Below are 23,400 nucleotides of genomic sequence, written 5' to 3'. Positions count from 1 at the left end.
AAAAAAATAAAAAAAACTGGCCTGACAATTTAAGACCATTGAGTACTGAATTTAAGACCATTTTAGGAATTTCTAATAAATGTAATACTTTTTAAGGCCTTAATTTTAGACACATGAATTTAAGACTTTTTAAGGATCCGCGGATACCCTGTCAGAACAACAGAATTAAACTTAAAAAATGCTCTGAGAGTTGCTGATTCGCTCATTTTCCTATCAATGAAAAAGAAATTCTGCTTAGGACAGATCATGTAGTCATCATGTAGAACCTCAGCACCCAGGCCAGCCGAAGCCAAGACCACTTCCAGACATGCTTGACGTCTGTCGGCGGGACAAAGCTGGCCCTTCATCCAACTTTTGTAAAGTTTGGCTGCAACCGAATTACCCACTTAATGCTCCCGAATGGACATTCAGCTTCAACAATGTTTAATGCACTGTGACGCTACCACAATGAATGAAAAGAAAAGTTGCGACAGTAGTCGCACAAAGGAGCTGATTTTGAACAAAGATTATAGGCGTTTGACCACATACTCTGTCAATAAAATGTTAACAATAAAGTACATATTTGACCACTTCATCTGAATATTTAAGCACTGTAGTACTTTGTTAATTCCAACAATATAGGCTTTGGCCACCCCCGCAACCCCGAGAGGGACAAACAATAGAAATCGGATAGATGGATATCTATTAAAACACCACCAGATGACAGTATTGTTCTGAAAACATCTTCCTGTTCCCACTCTGGTATGTTAAAATGTGAGTAGTTTTACAATATTGTCATTTTATTATATGATGCAGTGTTAAATTAATACCTCTCAGACCATGTCAATGAAAATTGAGCATTAATATTTTTTTAAAGTAAACATTTTTGATACGGATCTCTAGTGTATTTTACATACTGACCAGGGAGTATTTATGGCTTGCATGTTGACGTTATGCTCAGAGAAAGTGAATTTCTACAACAATATTGATAGCTGCATTGTGTATCAGAATCAAAATCAGAAATACTTTATTAATATCGAGGGGAAATTTTGAATTTCAGCACAATCCCATTCAGGATCGAAAACATTACAGGGAGACAGAACAGGATCGCTGGTGAGTCTACCAACTTCCGGTGCCCCTTACAAAAAAGGTGAGAAGCAGGTAAATGCTTGGGGAGAGGGGTGAGAAACAAAAATATTATGGGTAAGCCTGGGCCCCTGAAGGGCGTTCAGACTGAGGCCAATGAAAAGAATAAAACCCATAGCCATAGCACACATAAGCAGTGTTAAGAAGGAAACATCAAATATTAAAGACATTAAAGACATTAAAAAAGCAAAGCAGATGCAACCAGACATTTCTACATACAGCTACAAAAGTAAAAACTGACAAAAAATCATATATACTGTGGTGGCCTCTGGGGCGTTACATGCCATCGTCTGCTGGGGTGGTGGAGCTTTGCCAGAGACAGGAGCAGACCCAACAAAACAAAGAGATTCCGACTCCACCCTCAGCCGCCCACTAACTCTCGAACAGTATCCAGTCCGCATTGACGTGCGAGGATGCGTCTAAAGAGACCGAAGTGTCCGATACACGCTCATTCAGCCAAGACACTGTGAAGCTTGTCCGTCCCGGCCCGCATCTCCTCCCCTCTAGTCTCTCCAAAGGGACTCTGGTGTGGCAGAGACCCAGGAGCTGGTCTCCATGGCCAAAAGGCTCCTCGGAGGCAGATCCAGAAATTCACAAAAAAAGCACCTAAGACAGGGATGTCAAACTCAAATACAGAGTAGGCCAAAATTCAAAACTGAACAAAGCCGCGGGCCAAGGTTGAACAAATTAACCTTTTAATAGGGACCAAAACAAGTTTTGCGTTGAATATTAAACAAGCAAGGCTTATGTAGCTTTATAGTCACATACAAAATCAAGTTTCAAATTATAATATTGAGTAAAAAATATCAATGGCATATCAAGTAAAAATTGGGGGAGCGGGGGTTTGGTGTATATTGTAGCGTCCCGGAAGAGTTAGTGCTGCAAGGGATTCTGGGTATTTCTTCTGTTGAGTTTATGTTGTGCTACGGTGCGGATGTTCTCCCGAAATGTGTTTGTCATTCTTGTTTGGTGTGGTTTCACAGTGTGGCGCATATTTGTAAAAGTGTTAATTTTTTATACGGCCACCCTCATTGTGACCCTTATGGCTGTTGATCAAGTATGCCTTGCATTCACTTGTGTGTGTTAAAGCAGCATATATTATGTGACTGGACCGGCACGTCGTTTGTATGGCAGAAAAGCGGACGTGACAACAGGCTGTAGAGGACGCTAAAGGCAGTGCCTTCAAGGCACGCCCCCAATATTGTTGTCCGGGTGGAAATTGGGAGAAATTCGGAAGAATGGTTGCCCTGGGAGATTTTCGGGAGGAGGACTGAACTTTGGGAGTCTCCCGGGAAAATCGTGAGGGTTGGCAAGTATATCAGCGGTGAATGCAGTGTTACATGAGGGGTGAATGTGGGGTGGTATAGCTCGGTTGGTAGAGTAGCCGTGCCAGCAACTTGAGGGTTGCAGGTTCAATTCCCGCTTCCGCCATCCTAGTCACTGCCGGTGTGTCCTTGGGCAAGACACTTTACCTACGTGCTCCCAGTGGCACCCACACTGGTTTGAATGTAACTTAGATATTGGGTTTCACTATGTAAAGCGCTTTGAGTCACCAGAGAAAAGCGCTATATAAATATAATTCACTTCACTTCACAGAGTTTGACACCCATGACCTAAGAAGTCACGAAAGTGCCACCCCTTGTCACACAGTCCCAAAGGGTCCCCGACCAAAAGGCAAAAAAAACCCACATGAAAAGAAGAGGGAAACAACAGGAACACAAAAGGATGACACAAGAGCATAGAGCTCATGCCAACAACAGCCACTAAAGCAGTGCTATATTAGAAAAAATAAAATAAAAATTAAGAAATTTTAAGCAAATATTGTTCAACATTTATTTAGATGCTATACAGTACACACAAATCCGTCATTTAAATGAGTTCATGGAAATATGGAATGACCAGCCAGAGATTTACTGTGTATTCAGTGAGGGTTGGTCTGCATGAGGCTTTATTAGAACCAAATGGTAAATGGGTTATACCTGTATTGCGCTTTTCTACCTTTGAGTTACTCAAAGCACTTTAACATTATTTCCACATTCACACACACATTCACACACTGATGGCGGGAGCTGCCATGCAAAGCCCTAACCACGACCCAGCAGGAGCAAGGGTGAAGTGTCTCACTCAAGGACACGACGGACGTGACTAGGTTGGTAGAAGCTGGGTATCGAACCAAGAGCCCTCAGGATTGCTGGCACGGCCACTCTCCCAACTGTGCCACGCCATCCCCAGAAACAACAGGAAGTACCACGGGCTGCACTCAGTGTCCAAACATGTTGACTCACCGATGAATCTCCATGCATAGGTTGGACTGTGGCCTATACCCATCATCTCGATGGAGCCCTGAAAAGAGCCAGTGGCCAGACAGGCTGGTGCTCTTATCGGTATAGTGAATTGTGTTCATGACAGCTGCAGAAATCATTAACAGGCGAGCCTGAAGGAACAGAGAGGAAGCTTAAGCATTCCCCCCCCTGAATAAGCATATTTAGTCAACTCCCTTCGGGGCTTGGCATGCCATTAATGAAGATTATTGCACCGACACTGACTGACCAAGTGCAGATGGAGATTCTCAATCTTTTGGCAAGTGCCCAGACGGACAAGGTATGTGCCGATAGAGTGCGTTTGCCTGACATTACTGCACTCAGAGAGTGAAAAACTGTCATTAAAGGTTTCAAAAAGCACGTAGACATTAGGTTAAATCGATAGATGAGCGAGTACTTCCTGGATTAACTTCCTGCCTCACTGATTATTTATTTAGATTCATTGAGGAGACATTGCAAGATCACCAACTTCCTCTCCTAAAAAAAAATGTGCCATGCATCATGTGACCTTAAAGGCCTACTGAAACCGACTACTACCGACCACGCAATCTGATACAGTAGTTTATATATCAATGATGAAATATTAACATTGCAACACATGCCAATACGGCCGGTTTGGTTGACTAAATTGCAATTTTAAATTTCCCGAGGAGTTTCTTGTTGAAAATGTCGCGGAATGATGACACGCGCGCGTGACGTCACGGACTGTCAGGAAATATTAGCTCAGCACCAGTTACGGCTAAAAGTTGTCTCTTTTGATCGCATAATTACACAGTAATTTGGACATCTGTGTTGCTTAATCTTTTGTAATTTGTTCAATTAATAATGGAGACTATAAAGAACAATGCTGTTGGTGGAAAGCGGTGTATTGCAGCTGTCTTTAGCACCGAGACACAGCCGGTGTTTCTTTGTTTTTAACACAGAGCGGTCAAGCGAACATGTTTCTCTACGTCAACCAGCATGTTTTTGGATGGGAAAATTGTAATATATATCTTACCGGAGACATCATTGGATTATTCGTCCTCCTGCAGTAGATGTTTAAAAAGCAACTATGAGCTTGGCACCTCGGCTTTTCTCTGAGACATTGCATGTTCACCGCAGCCGTCCGACCTCGAGGTATGTCTTTACAATCTCACTAAAACACTATTAAAACAATAAGCAGATAAGGGATCTTCCAGAATTATCCTAGTAAATGTGTCTAATTACATCTGAAACGCTCACTGTTGGACTTATAATATGTATTTGTTATGTGTATATGTATTTATGGCGGGCTTGCTTGGGAATTTTAAGAAGGGTGTGGCTACCACTGTCAGGTGACTACTTAGGTAGCTTTTAAAAATGGTGTCATTGTTCGTTTGGTAAAATACAGCGTGCTTCGTCACCGGCATACCCCACGGGTAAGATCATTTTATGTCCGCTTTTCTTGGTTAGATCAACTGAAGTATTGTTTAAAATCCATGCTTGCTCGCTTCCTTTCTTTTTTGTTTGTTGTGTGTTCGCTAAGTCCGCGGCGCTTGTTGTGCGGCTGGCTGGCTGTTTGACAGCCAGAGCAAACAAGCACTGTTTTAGCTTTTGAATGACATTGGCAAAATTATTAAGTTAAAGCAGGGGTAGGGAACCTATGGCTCTAGAGCCAGATCCGGCTCTTTTGATGACTGGATGTGGCTCTCAGATTAATCTTAGCTGACATTGCTTAACATGATAAGTAATGAATAATTCCGCTGGTAATCACAGTGTTAAAAATAACGTTCAAATTATAAAACATTCTCATGCATTTTAATCCAACCATCTATTTTCTTTCGCACCTTCTCAAGAAGTCGCATTATTGGTAAGAAGTGTTATATATTTATCATTGGTTAGCTTTAATAACAATGTTATTAAAAAGAATAGGAGACTTATTATACCGTATTTTTTGGACTATAAGTCACAGTTTTTTTTCATAGTTTGGCTGGGGGTGCGACTTATACTCAGGAGCGATTTATGTGTGAAATTATTAACAGGTATAGCATGGTGTATATGTTATAGTTACTTGAATGACTCTTACCATAATATGTTAGGTTAACATAGCAGGCACCTTCTCAGTTGGTTATTTATGCGTCATATAACGTACAATTATTCAGCCTGTTGTTCACTATCCTTTATTTTAAATTGCCTTTCAAATGTCTATTCTTGGTGTTGGGTTTTATCAAATAAATGTCCCCAAAAAATGCGACTTATACTCCAGTGCGACTTATATATGTTTTTTTCCTTCTTTATTATGCATTTTAGGCTGGTGCGATTTATACTCCGGAGCGAGTTATACTCCAAAAAAATACGTTACTCTAAAAATGTTGGTCTTAGAAATGCACACATTTAGTTGTATTCAGTGTTAAAAATATAATATGGCTCTCACGGAAATACATTTTGAAATATTTGGCTTTCATGGCTCTCTCACCCAAAAAGGTTCCCGACCCCTGAGTTAAAGGGTACAACCACAGTAATGTGCAGATTGAAAACTGTTGTATTAGAGTGTTGTCACGTTGTGTGTGTGTCCGGCTGAATTTGAGTGATCATAGGTTTATTCTTGGCTTGAGTTCGAAAACTGACGCCGCCCGGAGCCGTCACTTTTTATTTTTATTTTTTTTATTTTGTATTTTTCTAGTCCTTCGCTATCAACATCATCATCCACAAATCTTTCATCCTTGCTCAAATTAATGGGGAAATTGTTGCTTTCTCGGTCCGAAAAGCTCTTGCTGCTGGAGGCTCCAATTAAAAACAATGTGAGGACGTGAGGAACCCTCACCCTTGTGACGTCATCGTCTGCGACTTCCGGTTAAGGCAAGGCTTTATTATCAGCACCAAAAGTTGCGAACTTTATCGTCGATTTTCTCTACTAAAACCTTTCAGCAAAAATATGGCAATATTGCGAAATGATCAAATACGACACATAGAATGGAACTGCTATCCCGGTTTAAATAAGAAAATCTAATTTCAGTAGGCCTTTAACAGATGTCATTGTTGTGATTGATGTGCACTGTATGTTAGTCTAAGTGCACCAAGGAATCTTCATCCCCCAGCAGTGGTAATACAATACAAGGGGCATTACCATATATCATCTCATACATAAACATTATGTAAAAGGGGGTGTGTACAGTATGCAACAGTGTGTGCATTACAACATGGTCTCTTAGAGCCTGTATGTACCTCAGCAGCTCTCTAGCAGTTTGTATTAGTGATTGCTAAAATGCATAAACATTTTCCATCAAATCTGTAGACGTGAGCTGGCAAGAAATGCAGACCCACTTTTGATTTAAAAGCGTCCAAATGTATTCACATATTTTCAGAGGTTATCTTGCAATCTTTACACCAAATCCCCCAAAATCTCATTTGTTTTACCTATTAAATGACAATTTCACATAAGTACATTGTCTTCCACTGCTCACGTTTCACGACATCTTTAAGAGACGATAGTAAAGAAATGAAACTTGGATGTGCTTTGGAGTAGTAAGTGTAAAGCTTTTTTGAAAATAAGTGAGCACATTATTGTCTGAATAACTGGCAACAGGCGTGATTTCAGAGTACACATACTATAAATATTCTTGAGTACTTACAGCATGTACAGTATGTAAAACCCTGTTGGAGTTTTTTTTTGAGGGCTTTACATGCAGAATAGATGAACCCTTTTAACTGCATGGTTAACCAGCGTTTTTTCTACTTTAGAGAACGCACAAAAAAGGTAAAGACATAAACTATATTGACAAAAGTATTTGGCCACCCATCCAAATGATCAGAATCAGGTGTCCTAATCACTTGGTCAAGCCACAGGTGTATAAAATCAAGCACCTAGGCATGGATACTGTTTCTACAAACATTTGTGAAAGAATGGTCAGTGACTTCCAGCGTGGAACTGTCCCAGGATGCCACCTGTGCAACAAATCCAGTCGTGAACCTTCCTCGCTCCTAAATATTCCAAATTCTACTGTCGGCTTTACTATAAGAAAATGGAAGACTTTGGGAACAGCAACAACAACAACTCAGCCACGAAGTGGTAGGCCACGTAAACTGACAGAGAGGGGTCAGTGGATGCTGAAGCGCATAGTGCAAAGAGGTTGCCGACTTTCTGCACAGACAGTTGCTACAGAGCTCCAAACTTCATGTGACCTTCCAATCAGCCCACGTACAGCACGCAGAGAGCTTCATGGAATGTGTTTCCATGGCCGGGCAGCTGTTCTAAGCCATACATCACCAAGTCCAATGCAAAGGGTCGGAACCAGTGGTGTAAAGCACATCGCCATTGGACTCTAGAGCAGTGGAGACACATTCTCTGGAGTGATGAATCACACTTTTCCATCTGGCAATATGATGGATGTGTCTGGGTTTGGAGGTTGCCAGGAGAACGCTACATTTTGGACGGCATTTTGCCAAATGTGAAATTTGGTGGGGGAGGAAATATGGTGTGGGATTATTTTTCAGGAGTGGGGCTTGGCCCCTTAGTTCAAAGGAAATTACATTTGAATGTTCCAGGACACCGAAACATTTTTGAAAATTCCACGCTCCCAACCTTGGGGAAACAGTTTGGAGCGGGCCCCTTCCTCTTCCAACATGATTGTGCACAATTGCACAGAGCAAGGTTTATAAAGACATGGATGACAGAGTCTGGTGTGGATGAACTTGACTGGGCTGCACAGAGTCCTGACCTGAACCCGATAGAACACCTTTGGGATTAATTAAAAGGGAGACTTAGACCTCTCGTAGGACCTGTGACCTCACCAATGCGCTTTTGGAAGAATGGCCGAACATTTCTATAAACACACCCCACAACCTTGTGGACAGCCTTCCCAGAAGAGTTGAAGCTGTAATAGCTGCAAAAGGTGGACCGACATCATTATGAACCCTATGGGTTAGGAATGGTATGGCACTTCAAGTTCATATGTGAGTCAAGTCAGGTGGCCAAATACATTTGGCAATATAGTGTATGTTCTTGTCCCACATAAGGATTGTGGATTATGGGCGAAAAAATAAAAAAAAGAGTGCACTTTTTCTCCGTAAGTATTAATTTGTCTTTTGAAAATGTGCATTGTTTAAATATGTATCTTGAAGACAAACATTATAGCCACAATTTTGTTTTCCCTAGGCACGGTCAAAAAGTTTACTTCATAACCTGTACATAGATTCACAGGTCACAACATTAGGTACACCTAGTGTGGCGCACACTGCCCCATTAAAAAAAAAAACGTTCTTTTACTAGCATTTATCTCACTGCATGTCGCATGTCGGATTATTGTGCGCATGCCAGGATTAGATGAAAATAATACTTTATCCTACCTTTTTCTTGTGTCTCCTCAAACCAGGAAGTAATGTCACTATGTCACCACCTTTTTCTGCCTGAGATTAGCAGCTACTCTAATTTCAGACTCGTCGATGTGATAAAACAATTCTGTGTAAAATGTCGTCGAAAAATAAACACAGAAGTATTTATTCAATAGACATCAGAGCAGGCGAGATGGCTTGAGACGAGAAGGAATAACACGCAAGGTTGGAGGATGCCCACATATGTACGTCCATCAATCTGTGATGTCACAAATCACCCATTGTTAAAATAAGACAGCGTTCAAAGACATCCAAAACTACATTCAATCTCACGCTCAAATGTAGAAACCTTATGATTTGACGCTTTGGAATTGTTTGTTCCATCATAGTAACATTTATAAGTCAGAAAATAACAAAATCATCATAGGTCCCATTTTAGGGTGCTTCTCAAATAAAAAAGATTGGCTAAATCAGTGGTTCTCAAATGGGGGTACGCGTACCCCTGGTGTACTTGAAGGTATGCCAAGAGGTACGTGAGATTTTTTTTTTTAATATTATAAAAAAAATAGCTACAATTCAAAAATCCTTTATAAACATTTTTATTGAATAATACTTCAACAAAATATGAACTGTTCATAAACTGAAAAAATATACAACAATGCAATATTCAGTGTTGACAGCTAGATTTTTTCTGGACATGTTCCATAAATATTGATGTTATAGATTTATTTTTTTGTGAATAAATTAAGTTCATGAATACAGATGGATCTCTATTACAATCCCCAAAGAGGGCACTTTAAGTTGATGATTACTTCTATGTGTAGAAATATTTATTTATAATTGAATCACTTTTTTATTTTTCAACAAGTTTTTAGTTATTTTGATATATTTTTTTCCAAATAGTTCAAGAAAGACCACTACAAATTACCTATATTTTGCACTGTTATACAATTTAATAAATCAGAAACTGATGACATAGTGCTGTATTTTACTTACTTACTTATCTCTTTTTTCAACCAAAAATGCTTTGCTCTGATTACGGGGTACTTGAATTTAAAAAATGTTCTACATCACTGAAAAAAGGTTGAGAACATCTGGTCTAAATCTATTTAAAAAGGGCCAATGGGTCATTATTTATAGTAACTATATAATGCTTGATCCTGCACCTATATAAAACATAGCAAATAAATATATTGAAAGAGACTGATAAACAAATCAGGTCAGGTTAAAAGCCCACACACTCCATTAATCGTTCCAATTATTGCCATAAATGCTCTTGGAGGGTTAATTAATGTGCTTTTGATGCGTGAAAGAAAACAATTAACTCTGCTTCCAGCTTTGTCTCAAGATAAATAAACAAAGTCCCATTAGGTATCGGAACATGACCACAGTCTTGCTTGACATGTTCATGCAAGGTTTGCCTTTGGGCAAGATAATACAGTATATAGAACAACTAATGGTCGCTGTAGCATGCATGCATTAGAGAGCTCATTAAAGTGAATGCCAGTGGACATCTTGCCCGTCACGCTCACGTTTCTGCGGCTCACCACAGATATTTCCGCACATACTGTAAGACAAAATGAGTTGCTCATTATCCCGCAGACTTTTAGTTTGAAATGTTTTGATTATACACACAGTCATTTACGAAAAAACAATATGACAACTTTTGCATTTGCTATTTCAACATTCATCTAAACTCTATAAAGAAATCCATACTAAAAGGATTCATTTTTCAACCATCCAATTCCAGCTCAGCTTTAAAGCATGACAGCTTTCTCCAAGATGAAATACCTGCTTAGTGCTTCAGCAATCAACTTAAGATGTTCACAACATCGTGGAGGAGATGCTTTTTAGGGACTGGCTGACATTTCATGCGGTGCAACTCATCATTTTGATATTTATAGTATATAGGCAAACACACATTGATTAATTGCATTATATTCATATGTGTTGATATATCCAGACTTTTAAATGTTATCAAACATTTGTGCAGTGCAATTTAACAGGAGGCGGTCATGGTCATGGGGGAAATAATCGATTTTTAGATGCATCGCAATTCGGACATGGACAATGATGAAAAAAAATCTACTATTAAACGTCAATATTTGATAATCGGTTTTATTTATTGTAAATAAAGTAATACAGATAGTTCCAAAAGACAGCTCCTTTATTTTAGGGCACTTATGTTGCAGTTTTGCACACATTTCCATTAATTTAGTTTGAATTAATTTAACTGTTTCTTATTACAAATGCACTGTAGCTGAGATAGGCGCCAGCGCCCCCCGCGACCCCAAAAGGGAATAAGCGGTAGAAAATGGATGTTTTTTTTTTTTTTTGCTTTACGCTTATTTAGTGAAACGGATGTGAAACTGCATCATCCATCCATCCATCCATTTTCTACCGCTTGTCCCTTTCCGGGTCGCTGGAGCCTATCTCAGCTGCATTCGGGCGGAAGGCATTGTACACCCTGGACAAGTCGCCACCTCATCGCAGGGCACAACAGCATCAATATACAGTGGGGCAAAAAAGTATTTAGTCAGCCACCGATTGTGCAAGTTCTCCCACTTAAAATGATGACAGAGGTCTGTAATTTTCATCATAGGTACACTTCAACTGTGAGAGACAGAATGTGAAAAAAAAATCCAGGAATTTTAAAGAATTTATTTGTAAATTATGGTGGAAAATAAGTATTTGGTCAACCATTCAAAGCTCTCGCTGATGGAAGGAAGTTTTTGCTCAAAATCTCACGATACATGGCCCCATTCACGGATCAATCGTCCTGTCCCCTTAGCAGAAAAACAGCCCCAAAGCATGATGTTTCCACCCCCATGCTTCACAGTAGGTGTGGTATTCTTGGGATGCAACTCAGTATTCTTCTTCCTCCAAACATGACAAATTGAGTTTATACCAAAAAGTTATATTTTGGTTTCATCTGACCAGATGACATTCTCTCAATCCTCTGTTGTACCATCCATGTATCCATCCATGCTGTTTTTCTGCTAAGGGGACAGGACGATTGATCCATGTTAAGGACAGAATGAATGGGGCCATGTATCGTGAGATTTTGACCCAAAACCTCCTTCCATCTGTGAGAGCTTTGAATGGTTGACCAAATACTTATTTTCCACCATAATTTACAAATAAATTCTTTAAAATTCCTACAATGTGAATTCCTGGATTTTTTTTTCACATTCTGTCTCTCACAGTTGAAGTGTACCTATGATGAAAATTACAGACCTCTGTCATCATTTTAAGCGCGAGAACTTGCACAATTGGTGGCTGACTAAATACTTTTTTGCCCCACTGTATATAAATTATAGATGCATCAATAATCGATTTTTCATCAAATCGTAGCTCCTGAATTGTAATCGAATCATGAGGTGACCAAATATTCCTATATCCAGTTACCACATGAGTTTGTTGTTTTGTAATATTGTAACTACAAAAAACACTAAAAAGGAACTACACTTGTGTATAATGACTGAAATATACGATATACTGTTCAACTTCTATTGCAAATAATGGCCAAGACTCATCTTTTTAGATAGATAGATAGATAGATAGATAGATAGATAGATAGATAGATAGATAAATAGATAGATAGATAGATAGATAGATAGATAGAACTTTATTGATCTACATCAGTTACATGTGTTTACACTTCATTACTTTGAACTTTTAACAACAACAACATGTTTTAATTGGAAACTGGGAGATGATCAATAATGATGACGCACAACATACAAGATAGCATGTAAAACATGAACTTTAATACACAAAACTTACTTTCTACATCAAATATGACAATTCTGAGTAACTTACCTGAGAAGCCGTCAGCATCCTGACATAATTTCCTCTCCATGATGGATACATCAATGTAAAATCCCCATCAATACATTTATGATTGACAGTATGTACACCTGAAGAGCTGCATAATCTCACGAGCCTGCCATTCCCTTTTGGTGCCGCACTTTGAAATAAACGTGGACACTACAGCCAGGATGGAGGGGAGGAGTCGGGAGTGTTGATGGGTGAAAACCAGCTCCAACATTAAACTGTCAGGCTACAGAACACTGATTTGATGGGACTATTTTATGGAGCATCACTCATATGCCTGAAAAAAGGCTTGGAAGTCACTCCTCCATCACTCAACCAATTACAACAAGAGGACAATATATTTTCGAAAATGGACTTGAGTTGAATTTGGTGGAGTAAATCAACACATGTTTGAAGGGCCATAATTTGCTCCATTGGATTAATGCTATTTTATCTGATTAAAGTACCAGTTCAAGTATTTTAAGACCAGAAAGAATATGTACTTTAATACAGTATTAAACCTGCTTAGTGGCCTTGTGGTTAGAGTGTCCGCCCCGTGAGTTCAAACCCCGATTAAGTCATACCAAAGACTATAAAAATGGGACCCATTACCTCCCTGCTTGGCACTTAGCATCAAGGGGTTGGAATTGGGGGTTAAATCACCAAAATGATTCTCGAGTGCGGTCACCGCTGCTGCTCACTGCTCCCCTCACATCCAAGAGGTTGGAACAAAGGTCAGATGCAGAGGTTAATTTCACCACACAGAGCGTGTGCATGTGACTATCAGTGGTACTTTAACTTTATTTTGTGTAAACATTGGTTGATGTTGAGATCTTTCTAAAATATGACTGATACTGTATGAACTTGTAGAAGGCAGTTAATGTATTCATTTTGAGTTGAGTATAGTTTGAGTTTATTTCGAACATGCATGCATACAACATGATACATCACAACTTCAAGTTTCCTCTATTCAAAATGTTCGAAAAGGAGTAGGAAGAAGCAGAGCTTATTTAATCCTACCCTATCCTATTTTACCATGAATGGATTTACGTGGACCCCGACTTAAACAAGTTGAAAAACTTATTCGGGTGTTACCATTTAGTGGTCAATTGTACGGAATATGTACTGTACTGTGCAATCTACTAATAAAAGTATCATCCATCCATCCATTTCCTACCGCGTGTCCCTTGTCGGGGTCGCGGGATCCTATCTCAGCTGCATTCGGGCGGAGGGCGATGTACACTCTGGACAAGTCGCCACCTCATCGCAGGGCCAACACAGATAGACAGACAACATTCACACTCACATTCACACACTAGGGCCCATTTAGTGTTGCCAATCGACCTATCCCCAGGTGCATGTCTTTGGAGGTGGGAGGTAGCCGGAGTACCCGGAGGGAACCCACTCACGGGGAGAACATGCAAACTCCACACAGAAAGATCCCGAGCCCGGGATTGAACCCAGGACTGCTCAGGACCTTCGTATTGTGAGGCAGATGCACTAACATCTCCTCCGCCGTGCTGCCCAATAAAAGTATTAATCAATCCAAAAAAAAAAAAACTTTTCCTTAACATAGCAGTTGCTAAAACTTTTCTTCACCACCCTGTTCTCAATTGATTCACAATATACTCCATAAGTAATAACAATATAAATAAATAAATACTGTGATGAGGTGGCGACATGTTCAGGGTGTACTCCGCCTTCCGCCCGATTGTAGCTGAGATAGGCATCAGCGCCCCCCGCGACCCCAAAGGGGAATAAGCAGTAGAAAATGGATGGATGGATGGATGGATAAATAAATACTGTTATGAGGTGGCGAAATGTCCAGGGTGTACACGGCCTTCCGTCCGAATGCAGCTGAGATATACAACCCCGAACAGGCGGTAGAAAATTGATGGAAAATACATAAGTTATATCCCATACGGCAGAGGTCACCAACGCGGTGCCCGCGGGCACCAGGTAGCCCAAAAGGACCAGATGAGTCGCCCGCTGACCTGTTCTAAAAATAGCTCAAATAGCAGCACTTACCAGTGAGCTGCCTCTATTTTTTAAATGTTATTTATTTACTGGCAAGCTGGTCTCGCTTTGCTCGACATTTTTAATTCTAAGAGAGACAACACTCAAATAGAATTTGAAAATCCAAGAAAATATTTTAAAGATTTGGTCTTCACTTGATTAAATAAATGCATTTATTTGTTTTGCTTTGCTTTCTTATAACTTTTAGAAAGACAATTTTAGAGGAAAAAATGCAACCTTAAAAATGACTTAAGGATTTTTAAACACATATACCTTTTTACCTTTTAAATTCCTTCCTCTTCTTTCCTGCGATTTAACATTTAAAGCGTCCCACTAACTGACAAAGAAACAGATAACAGATTTGGTGTCCAGTTCAAAGTGTGACATGATTAATTTAAAAATTTGAGGGTTGACTTTTGTATTTTACATGAGTTATTATTTGTACAAACATGGTGCAAAGTAATTCATGATTTGTTAAAAAATGTTAGTGGCTAGCTAGTTAAAATGGGATATTGTGAATTCACAAGACTGTCTTAGAAGTGATTATATGAAAATGTTCAATTTGAAAAATGTGCACTTAGAGAAAATATAGAAATAAAGTCTTGCATATTGATATTTTTCTGTTTCTATATATATTTATTGTGAGAAATCATTAAGATGATCAGTGTTTCAACAAAGACAAATATAATTAATTATTAATAATAAAATATAGTTAAAGGTATCCATCCATCCATTTTCTACCGCTTATTCCCTTTTTTGGGGGGTCGTTGGCGCCTATCTCAGCTACAATCAGGCAGAAGGCGGTGTACACCCTGGACAAGTCGCCACCTCATCGCAGGGCCAACACAGATAGACAGACAACATTCACACTCACATTCACACACTATCAATCAATCAATCAATGTTTACTTATATAGCCCTAAATCACTAGTGTCTCAAAGGGCTGCACAAACCACAACACAAACCACTACGACATCCTCGGTAGGCCCACATAAGGGCAAGGAAAACTCACACCCAGTGGGACCTCGGTGACAATGATGACCCAGTGGGACGTCGGTGATAATGATGGCTATGAGAACCTTGGAGAGGACGAAAGCAATGGATGTCGAGCGGGTCTAACATGACACTGTGAAAGTTCAATCCATAATGGATCCACACAGTCGCGAGAGTCCAGTCCAAAGCGGATCCGACACAGCAGCGAGAGTCCCGTTCACAGCCTAAGTGTGTATCAAACTGGTACCCCTTCGCATAAATCAGTACCCAAGAAGTAGCTCTTGGTTTCAAAAAGGTTGGCGACCCCCACGGTGAGATGACTAAGAGGATTGCTGGCACTAGGTGGTGCTACTACACAGGAGACTTCAAAAATGCATGTGCATGTGACCCCCTGAGTTGTGTTCAATACCAACTCGTTAAAACAACTGTTTAGTGGAAATACATTAACTATACACATTTTTTTTTAAAGAGACAATAAAGTACACACTGGATGTAATGTATAGCAAAAAAATCCAAGTGAATAACATTTTAAGGATTTCGGACATTTGCTATTCAAGCAAATCGCGTTTTTTTTTTTTGCGTTCTTGAACACCCCACAGTACAACGTTCGTCACTAACCGAAGCTAACTGGCACTGGGACGTATAATAGTTATCTTGGGTTTCTGGCGTTGAAAAAAGGATTGTTTGGCAAATGCCGGGGCGTCGAAACAAACGGTGTGAGGAGAATTTATTCACGATGCGGTTTCACAAGCGAGGCTAAGCTTCATAGTTGTAGCTATTAGCTTCAATGCTAAAGTTGCCGGAGCTAACGGTGACGCCATGCCAGAGGAGCCCTCCACTGCCTGTAGGAGTAGACGCTGCTTTTTCCTACTTCTCTTTTGACAACACCCCGACCCTGAACTCTCAAACAACTTCTGTTAGTTAGCGATAGTTTAGTAAAAAAAAAAACATAAAAACTAATTTGCGCTCCGTTGCCTTTCACTGTTGGGAAGAATGGGAATGTGCTTACCGTGCCTTGGTGGAGCGGTCGAGGAGGCTGTGGACACTCCAGACCCAGTATGTCACCGCGGTTAAACTACACTACTTTTATCCACTTATGCATAAATAGTAGAGAATTGAAGTACGACACAGTCACGTTTTTGTTGGGTTTTCAATTAAAATGGACTCGCTGGGCTCAGCTAAGTGAATGCAAACTGCATTGTTGTTTACATTGTACACACTAAGAGTTGGGTTTTCTTTCCAGGAGACGAGGAGGCGACAGTTGGCTGCAGCAGCAGAGAAGAGACAAACCGAGGTAAATCGTCTAGTAAATGAAAAGAAAAACACAACGAACCGTGAACATAGTCCTAAAATAACGGTATATACACTACAAGCCTAATGGGCGGGGTCACGTCACTCCTCAGCGCCATTACAGCCAGTGTTTTTTACAGGTTTTTATTGTTTAGTTTTTTTATTTATGAACCTGTATTTATGCTACGCAACAGTTACATACAATCAATAAATAATAATAATTTGAGATGTCCGATAATATTGGCAGTCCGATAAATGCTTTAAAGGCCTACTGAAACCCACTACTACCCACAACGCAGTCTGATAGTTTATACATCAATGAAGAAATATTAACATTGCAACACATGCCAATACGGCCTTTTTAGTTTACTAAATTACAATTTTAAATTTCCAGGGAGTTTCGTCTTGAAAACGTCCTGTAATGATGACGTGTACGCAAGACGTCACAGGTTTTTAGGAAGTATGAGCGCTGCACACACACACAGCTAAATGTCGTCTGCTTTAACCGCATAATTACACAGTATTTTGGAGATCTGTGTTGCTGAATCTTTTGCAATTTGTTCAATTAATTTTGGAGAAGTCACAGGAGAAAGATGGAGTTGGGAAGCTTTAGCCTTTAGCCACACAAACACATGGTGATTCCTTGTTTAAAATTCCCGGAGCTGAAACTTTACTATGGATCAGAGCGCGGTCAAGCGAACAGGGTTCCCGACCGAATGTCAACCAGCAGGTTTCGGTGAGAAAATTGTGGTTAAAAAGTCGCCACTTACCGGATATCAGCTGAGCTTGTGCCGTCCATACAGCTGCCGTCGTCTCCCCTGAGACATTGGCGTCAACACACCCGTGGACGTACACTTCCGACTATCAGGTACTGTTAAACTCACTAAAACACTAGCAACACATAGAAAGTTTTTGTTTTTGTAATTTTCTAGTCCGTCGCTATCAATGTCCTCAAACACAAATCTTTCATCCTCGCTCAAATTAATGGGGAAATTGTCGTTTTCTCGGTCCGAATAGCTCTTTTTGTTGGAGGCTCCATTAAAAACAATGTGAATATGTGAGGAGCCATCAACATGTGACGTCATCGTCTGCAACTTCCGGTAGAGGCAGGGCTTTTCTCCAGTTGCGAACTTTATCGTGGATGTTCTCATTTCAGTAGGCCTTTAAAGGCCTACTGAAATGAGATTTTCTTATTTAAACCGGATAGCAGGTCCATTCTATGTGTCATACTTGATCATTTCGCGATATTGCCATATTTTTGCTGAAAGGATTTAATAGAGTAGCTGAGATAGGCGCCAGCCCCCCTGCGACCCAAAAGGGAATAAGTGGTAGAAAATGGATGGATGGATGGATGGATTTAGTAGAGAACATCGACGATAAAGTTTGCAACTTTTGGTGCTGATATAAAAGCCTTGCCTGTACCGGAAGTTGCAGACGATGACGTCACAAGGGTGAGGGCTCCTCATGACCTCACATTGTTTTTAATGGGAGCCTCCAGCAGCAAGAGCTATTCGGACCGAGAAAACGACAATTTCCCCAATATTTGAGCGAGGATGAAAGATTTGTGGATGATGATATGGATAGCGAAGGACTAGAAAAAAAAATTAAGTTAAAAAAAAAAAAAAAAGGCGATTGCATTGGGACGGATTCAGATGTTTTTAGACACATTTACTAGGATTATTCTGGAAAATACCTTATCTTTCTATTGTGTTGCTAGTGTTTTAGTGAGATTAAAAAGTACCTGATAGCCGGAGGGGTTTGTCCACAGGTGTCTTGATGCCAGTCTCTGAGGGAAGTTGACGGCAGCTGCATGGACGACGCAAGCTCAGCTGATCCCCGGTAATAGGCGACTATTTACCACAATTTTCTCACCGAGACCTGCCGGTTGACAAGTGGTCGGAAACCATGTTCGCTTGACCGCTCTGATCCATAGTAAAGCTTCACCTCCGGGAATTTTAAACAAGAAAACACCGTGTTTGTGTGGCTAAAGGCTAAAGCTTCCCACCTCCATCTTTCTACTTTGACTTCTCCATTATTAATTGAACAAATTGCAAAAGATTCAGCAACACAGATGTCCAGAATACTGTGTAATTGCGCCACGAAAAGAGACGACTTTTAGCCGCAAATGGTGCTGCGCTAATATGTCCCCTGCAACCCGGGACGTCACGCGCACGCGTCATCGTTCCGCGACGTTTTCAATAAGAAACTCCGCGGGAAATTTAAAATTGTAATTTACTAAACTAAACCGCCCGTATTGGCATGTGCTGCAATGTTAATATTTCATTATTGATATATAAACTATCAGACTGCGTGGTCAGTAGTAGTGGGTTTCAGTAGGCCTTTAAAATCTAATATCGGAAAATATCAGTGTCAAAATAACCGTTACGGTTTAAAAAGTAAAATGTATGACTTTTTAAAATGCTGCTGTGTACACGGACGGACGTAGGGAGAAGTACAGAGTGCCAATAACCCTTACAGGCACTACCTTTGAGTGCCGACCCAGTCACAATAGCTACGGCTTTTTGCACACACACACACACAAGTGAATGCTAAGCATACTTGGTCAACAGCCGTACAGGTCACACTGAGGGTGGCCGCATAAGCAACTACGACTGTTACGAATATGCTCCACACTGTGAATCCACACCAAACAAGAATGACAAACCCATTTAGGGAGAACATCCGCTGCGTAACACAACATAAATACAACAGAACAAATACCCAGAACCCCTTGCCGCACTAACTCTTCCGCGACACTACAATATACACCCACGGTTATCCCCCCCCCCCCCCCCCCACCTCAACCCCCCAACTCCGCCCCCCTCAACCTCCCCATGCTCTCTCATGGAGAGCATGTCCCAAAAAACAAGCTGCGGTTTTGAGGCATGTTAAAAAAAATTATGCACTTTGTAGCTTCAATAATAAATATGGCAGTGACATGTTGGCATTGTTTTCCATAACTTGAGTTGATTTATTTTGAAAAAGACCTTGTTACATTGTTTAATGCATCACAACAATATTAGGCATAATGATGTGTTAATTCCACGACTGTATGTATCGGTATTGGTTGATATCGGAATCTGTAACTAAGAGTTGGACAATATCGGAATATCGGCAAAAAAGCCATTATCGGATAAATAAAGTAACTAAAATAGAATGCAAAAATATACATATGTAACATAATGTACAGCCATAGGCTAACACAAGTTCCGTAAATAATTAAAATTTAGAACACGGCACTATAGTTTTCACAGCTTTTTGGTTGTTAGAGGTAGAGAGCGTTTAAAAGTAGAGTTCTAATTCTTTTTTTAAAGGCACAAAAAACAGGTCTGGTATTTGGAAACTTATATTTATGAACATAAAACGTAGCCAATAGTATAATGAGGTTGCAGAGGTCAAATTAATTTTCTTTTTTTTTTTTTTTCATACAGCGTAAATCCAAAAAGCACATATTTTAAAACGAAGCACAAATTTGTCAATGATATTGTCCAGGATGAAATGACAGATGCCCTGCCATAGTGATCGAGTGCTTTCACAAGTCAAAAACAGGTGGTAAACAGTCTCTGGATATACTGTTCTTTATATAGCCAGTCATGTCAAATACTTGAATTAAACGTGTACAATTCCACAAATCATCCATACAAATGTTAAATAAACAAGAATATAAGTTTGGATATCACGGTAAGGTGTGTCCAAACTTCTGACTGGTACAGCATGTCTATATGATTCATTGACGCTGAATGAACGTCTGCTTTGCAATACCTAAGAAAAAGCAAGAGAAATTCGTAGTCATCGATAATATTGAAAATAAAGACATTAAACTTCTCAATAAAACTTTCCAAATTTAGAGTTGATTGTCAGTATCCCCGATAAGAGAGTATGTTATTGGTAAGGCCTTGAGTTGTACAAATGCATTATTTGTAATAACACTGACCCTGAACTTTAAGGCTGCAGCTATCAATTGTTTTAGTAGTTTAATAACCTATCAATTAGTTTGTTTGGTTAATCAAGTAATTGGATAAAACACATTATAGTCTCAAGGCGTATTTTAAGGAAAATAGTTGAAATCAACAAACATTTTCCGCTTGCCATAAACGTACTTTTTTTTTGCAAATAAATTCACATAGTATTGAAATTGCTCTGTATACATTGTTTTCATTAAAAATAATATATCCACTGTTTGCTGCCACAGAGATCACAGCACACACGTCCAACGCTCTCGTGTGTGCTCTTTTGTAGCGCCTGTTGCAGAAACTGTGTTGCTGTATTTAAAGTACCTGGTAATTTATGCTGACTGGATTCTATCCATTTATATTAGTTACATTCATTTAGCAACGAAATATAAATCAAAGCTTTTTTCTTACCAAGCAATTGTTGCAGGGGTGCCACCCACCCCCATTTAAATTAATACCATTTTTTAAGAACCGTTTTTGGGAAAAAAAATTTAAAAATTTGATAAAATGCATGTTCTTTTTTATGTTTTAAATACCAGTTAAATCACATTGTCATCGTAGTTTAAATGTATTATTCGTTTCACTTTGCAAGTGAACTCTTGTGAATTACACTAGCGAGCAGCACATAAACCTCCAGACCCCAAATACTGTAAAAGACAAACACATTAACAACTTTATTTCAAATTCTTCTCCTGTCTTATATTTCGGTCGTACAGTAAATAATATTCATTTTAACATGTGGATCTCTGTTGCTGAAGGGTCGATCAGTCACTTAATACTCCTGTATGTTGACATTCTTTGCAGCCTTTTCTTCGAAATGCAGCAGCACTAAGTTAAAACTTCCTGTAAACTTCAGCTTTACAGATACCATGTCAGCACTGTGGGCAGCTACTGTACATGGTACTTATTTGAATTTCCCCTCGGCTATTAATAAAGTATAACTGATTTTGATTTGTTATTTTTATTCTTGAGGTTGTCTACTCAAGTGGGCATTGAACCTGCAGCAATTGTGGCACAGCATCTATTAAAGTAGATGTAATTATTTAAGGTTTTTAAGTATCTATGAACATACTTGTTTCATTATAAAACAGATTAGAGGTATAATTGTTTATTAAAGTGAGCTGATTCATTTTATTATTTTAAAGAGGTGCTTAGTGAGCAATGTTTTACTGTCCAGAAAAGCCGCTTGCGCGTCCGTAAGAGCCACACAAAAGCTGTTGCAAGGTAAGTAGACACATAATTAAAATATTTCTTGGCCAGGTGACCCTTTGGATTGTGCCTTACCTCAACTACCACAACTTGCTGAGTCCCCTTTGAACAAAAAAAAATGTACCAGCACAAAGAAAACATGCTGGATTTTCTCCCACCCGCACATTCCATCACAACTGACTCACTGCCTTTTCTGGCAGTTACACCTGGCTGGCTGGTTGTGACGCACACCTTTTTACTAAATACAAACAAGCACAATTGCATGTTCTTGTGCTGTGTAATCATGCAAAAAAAGCAACACCTGCAGTTTTATATTCCATTCTCTTGATCAGACCGCACACAGGGGTGTCAAAAACCCGGCAGCTGTTGAAAGGAAAAGAAAAAAGCAAGAAGAGATTGAGAAACAGGAGATAAGTGCGTCTGTGTCGGGCGGCGGAGGTGGCGGGTTGAGAGTAAGTAGCTTCTAATTTTTATTTGCATTTTTTTGTTATTACAACATTAATGTGTACATATTCTCTTTGTAACTAATTGCTAGTCATTTTGCCATTTTCTTCTGTTTGTTTTCCTGATACTGACACAAAAGTATATACAGTTTGTATAGGATTAAAAAAACGTTTTTGTATTTATGCTCCGCAGTGGCAGGTGGGCTGAAGACGGGCTAAAAAGGTCCAAAACAACACAAACGGTTGCTGCAAGATGTTTTGAACTGCTGTCTGCATCCTTATTATTTATGATTTTTATTTAGAGCTAAGCAGCTTCAGGTGCGTAATGCTGATCAGACAGAATTTGAGCAGGAGCTCCCAAACTTGCAGCCTTGTTGCCAAGTTCTTTAAACATGCTGCATGATTCCAGTGGGTCTCAGTATGTGCTATGAAGGCAAAACCTCCTCAACATCACAACACTTATAGAGATTGAAGTTCATAATACTTCCATAAAGAGAATTATTTAATATTTTCGCTGATTGTATTTCCCCCCCTCAAATGTTACCTCAGCAATGAAACGACAAGTTCCAGTCGCATGATTCCCATCATCATGGTCCATCCTTTTATTTAGAGCTCAATTTCACTTTGTTGCAGTGGCTTCCATGTGTGCAAACCACCTGCTTAATTTAAATATAATCTGCATTGCCACATGTACACTTCTTTTTTATGCCTGGCTGTGTGGGCACACTTGATTAGTAAGAAATAAGCAATGTATTGGGTTGGAATGAAGAGATGACAGTGATGAATTGAAGGATTTTTAATGAAGGTATTCACTTTTGACAACACTAAAGTTTACAGCGTTAACTTGATATGTAACATAACTATGCCAATATTATTTGCTGCAATAAATCACATTTCTGATAACTTCTTTGTGAGATTTATTGTGCAATGCTTAAAATACTGTAA

At 39.5% G+C, this 23,400-nt stretch overlaps 1 protein-coding gene across 2 annotated transcripts; it reads left to right on the top strand.

The window, feature by feature from the left end:
- The first annotated feature begins 16,012 nt into the window (after positions 1-16,012).
- On the top strand, positions 16,013-23,358 carry svip (small VCP interacting protein). 2 transcript variants are annotated; one of them, XM_061917258.1, is made up of 5 exons: positions 16,013-16,616; positions 16,804-16,854; positions 21,981-22,027; positions 22,345-22,464; positions 22,649-22,671. In XM_061917258.1, exons 1-4 carry the CDS (start codon positions 16,554-16,556, stop codon positions 22,424-22,426), a joined length of 243 nt encoding a protein of 80 aa, XP_061773242.1. In that variant the 5' UTR covers positions 16,013-16,553; the 3' UTR covers positions 22,427-22,464; positions 22,649-22,671. The 2 variants fall into 2 exon arrangements, with proteins under 2 accessions (XP_061773242.1, XP_061773241.1); XM_061917257.1 differs by lacking the exon at positions 21,981-22,027 and having other exon boundaries at positions 16,124-16,616; positions 22,649-23,358.
- Positions 23,359-23,400: the final 42 nt, after the last annotated feature.

The sequence above is a fragment of the Nerophis ophidion genome, linkage group LG12 (assembly GCF_033978795.1).
Source record: "Nerophis ophidion isolate RoL-2023_Sa linkage group LG12, RoL_Noph_v1.0, whole genome shotgun sequence".
Classification (NCBI taxonomy): domain Eukaryota; kingdom Metazoa; phylum Chordata; class Actinopteri; order Syngnathiformes; family Syngnathidae; genus Nerophis; species Nerophis ophidion.
The sequence above is the reverse complement of the archived record's forward strand: the minus strand, read 5'-3'. Positions and strand labels throughout refer to the sequence as shown.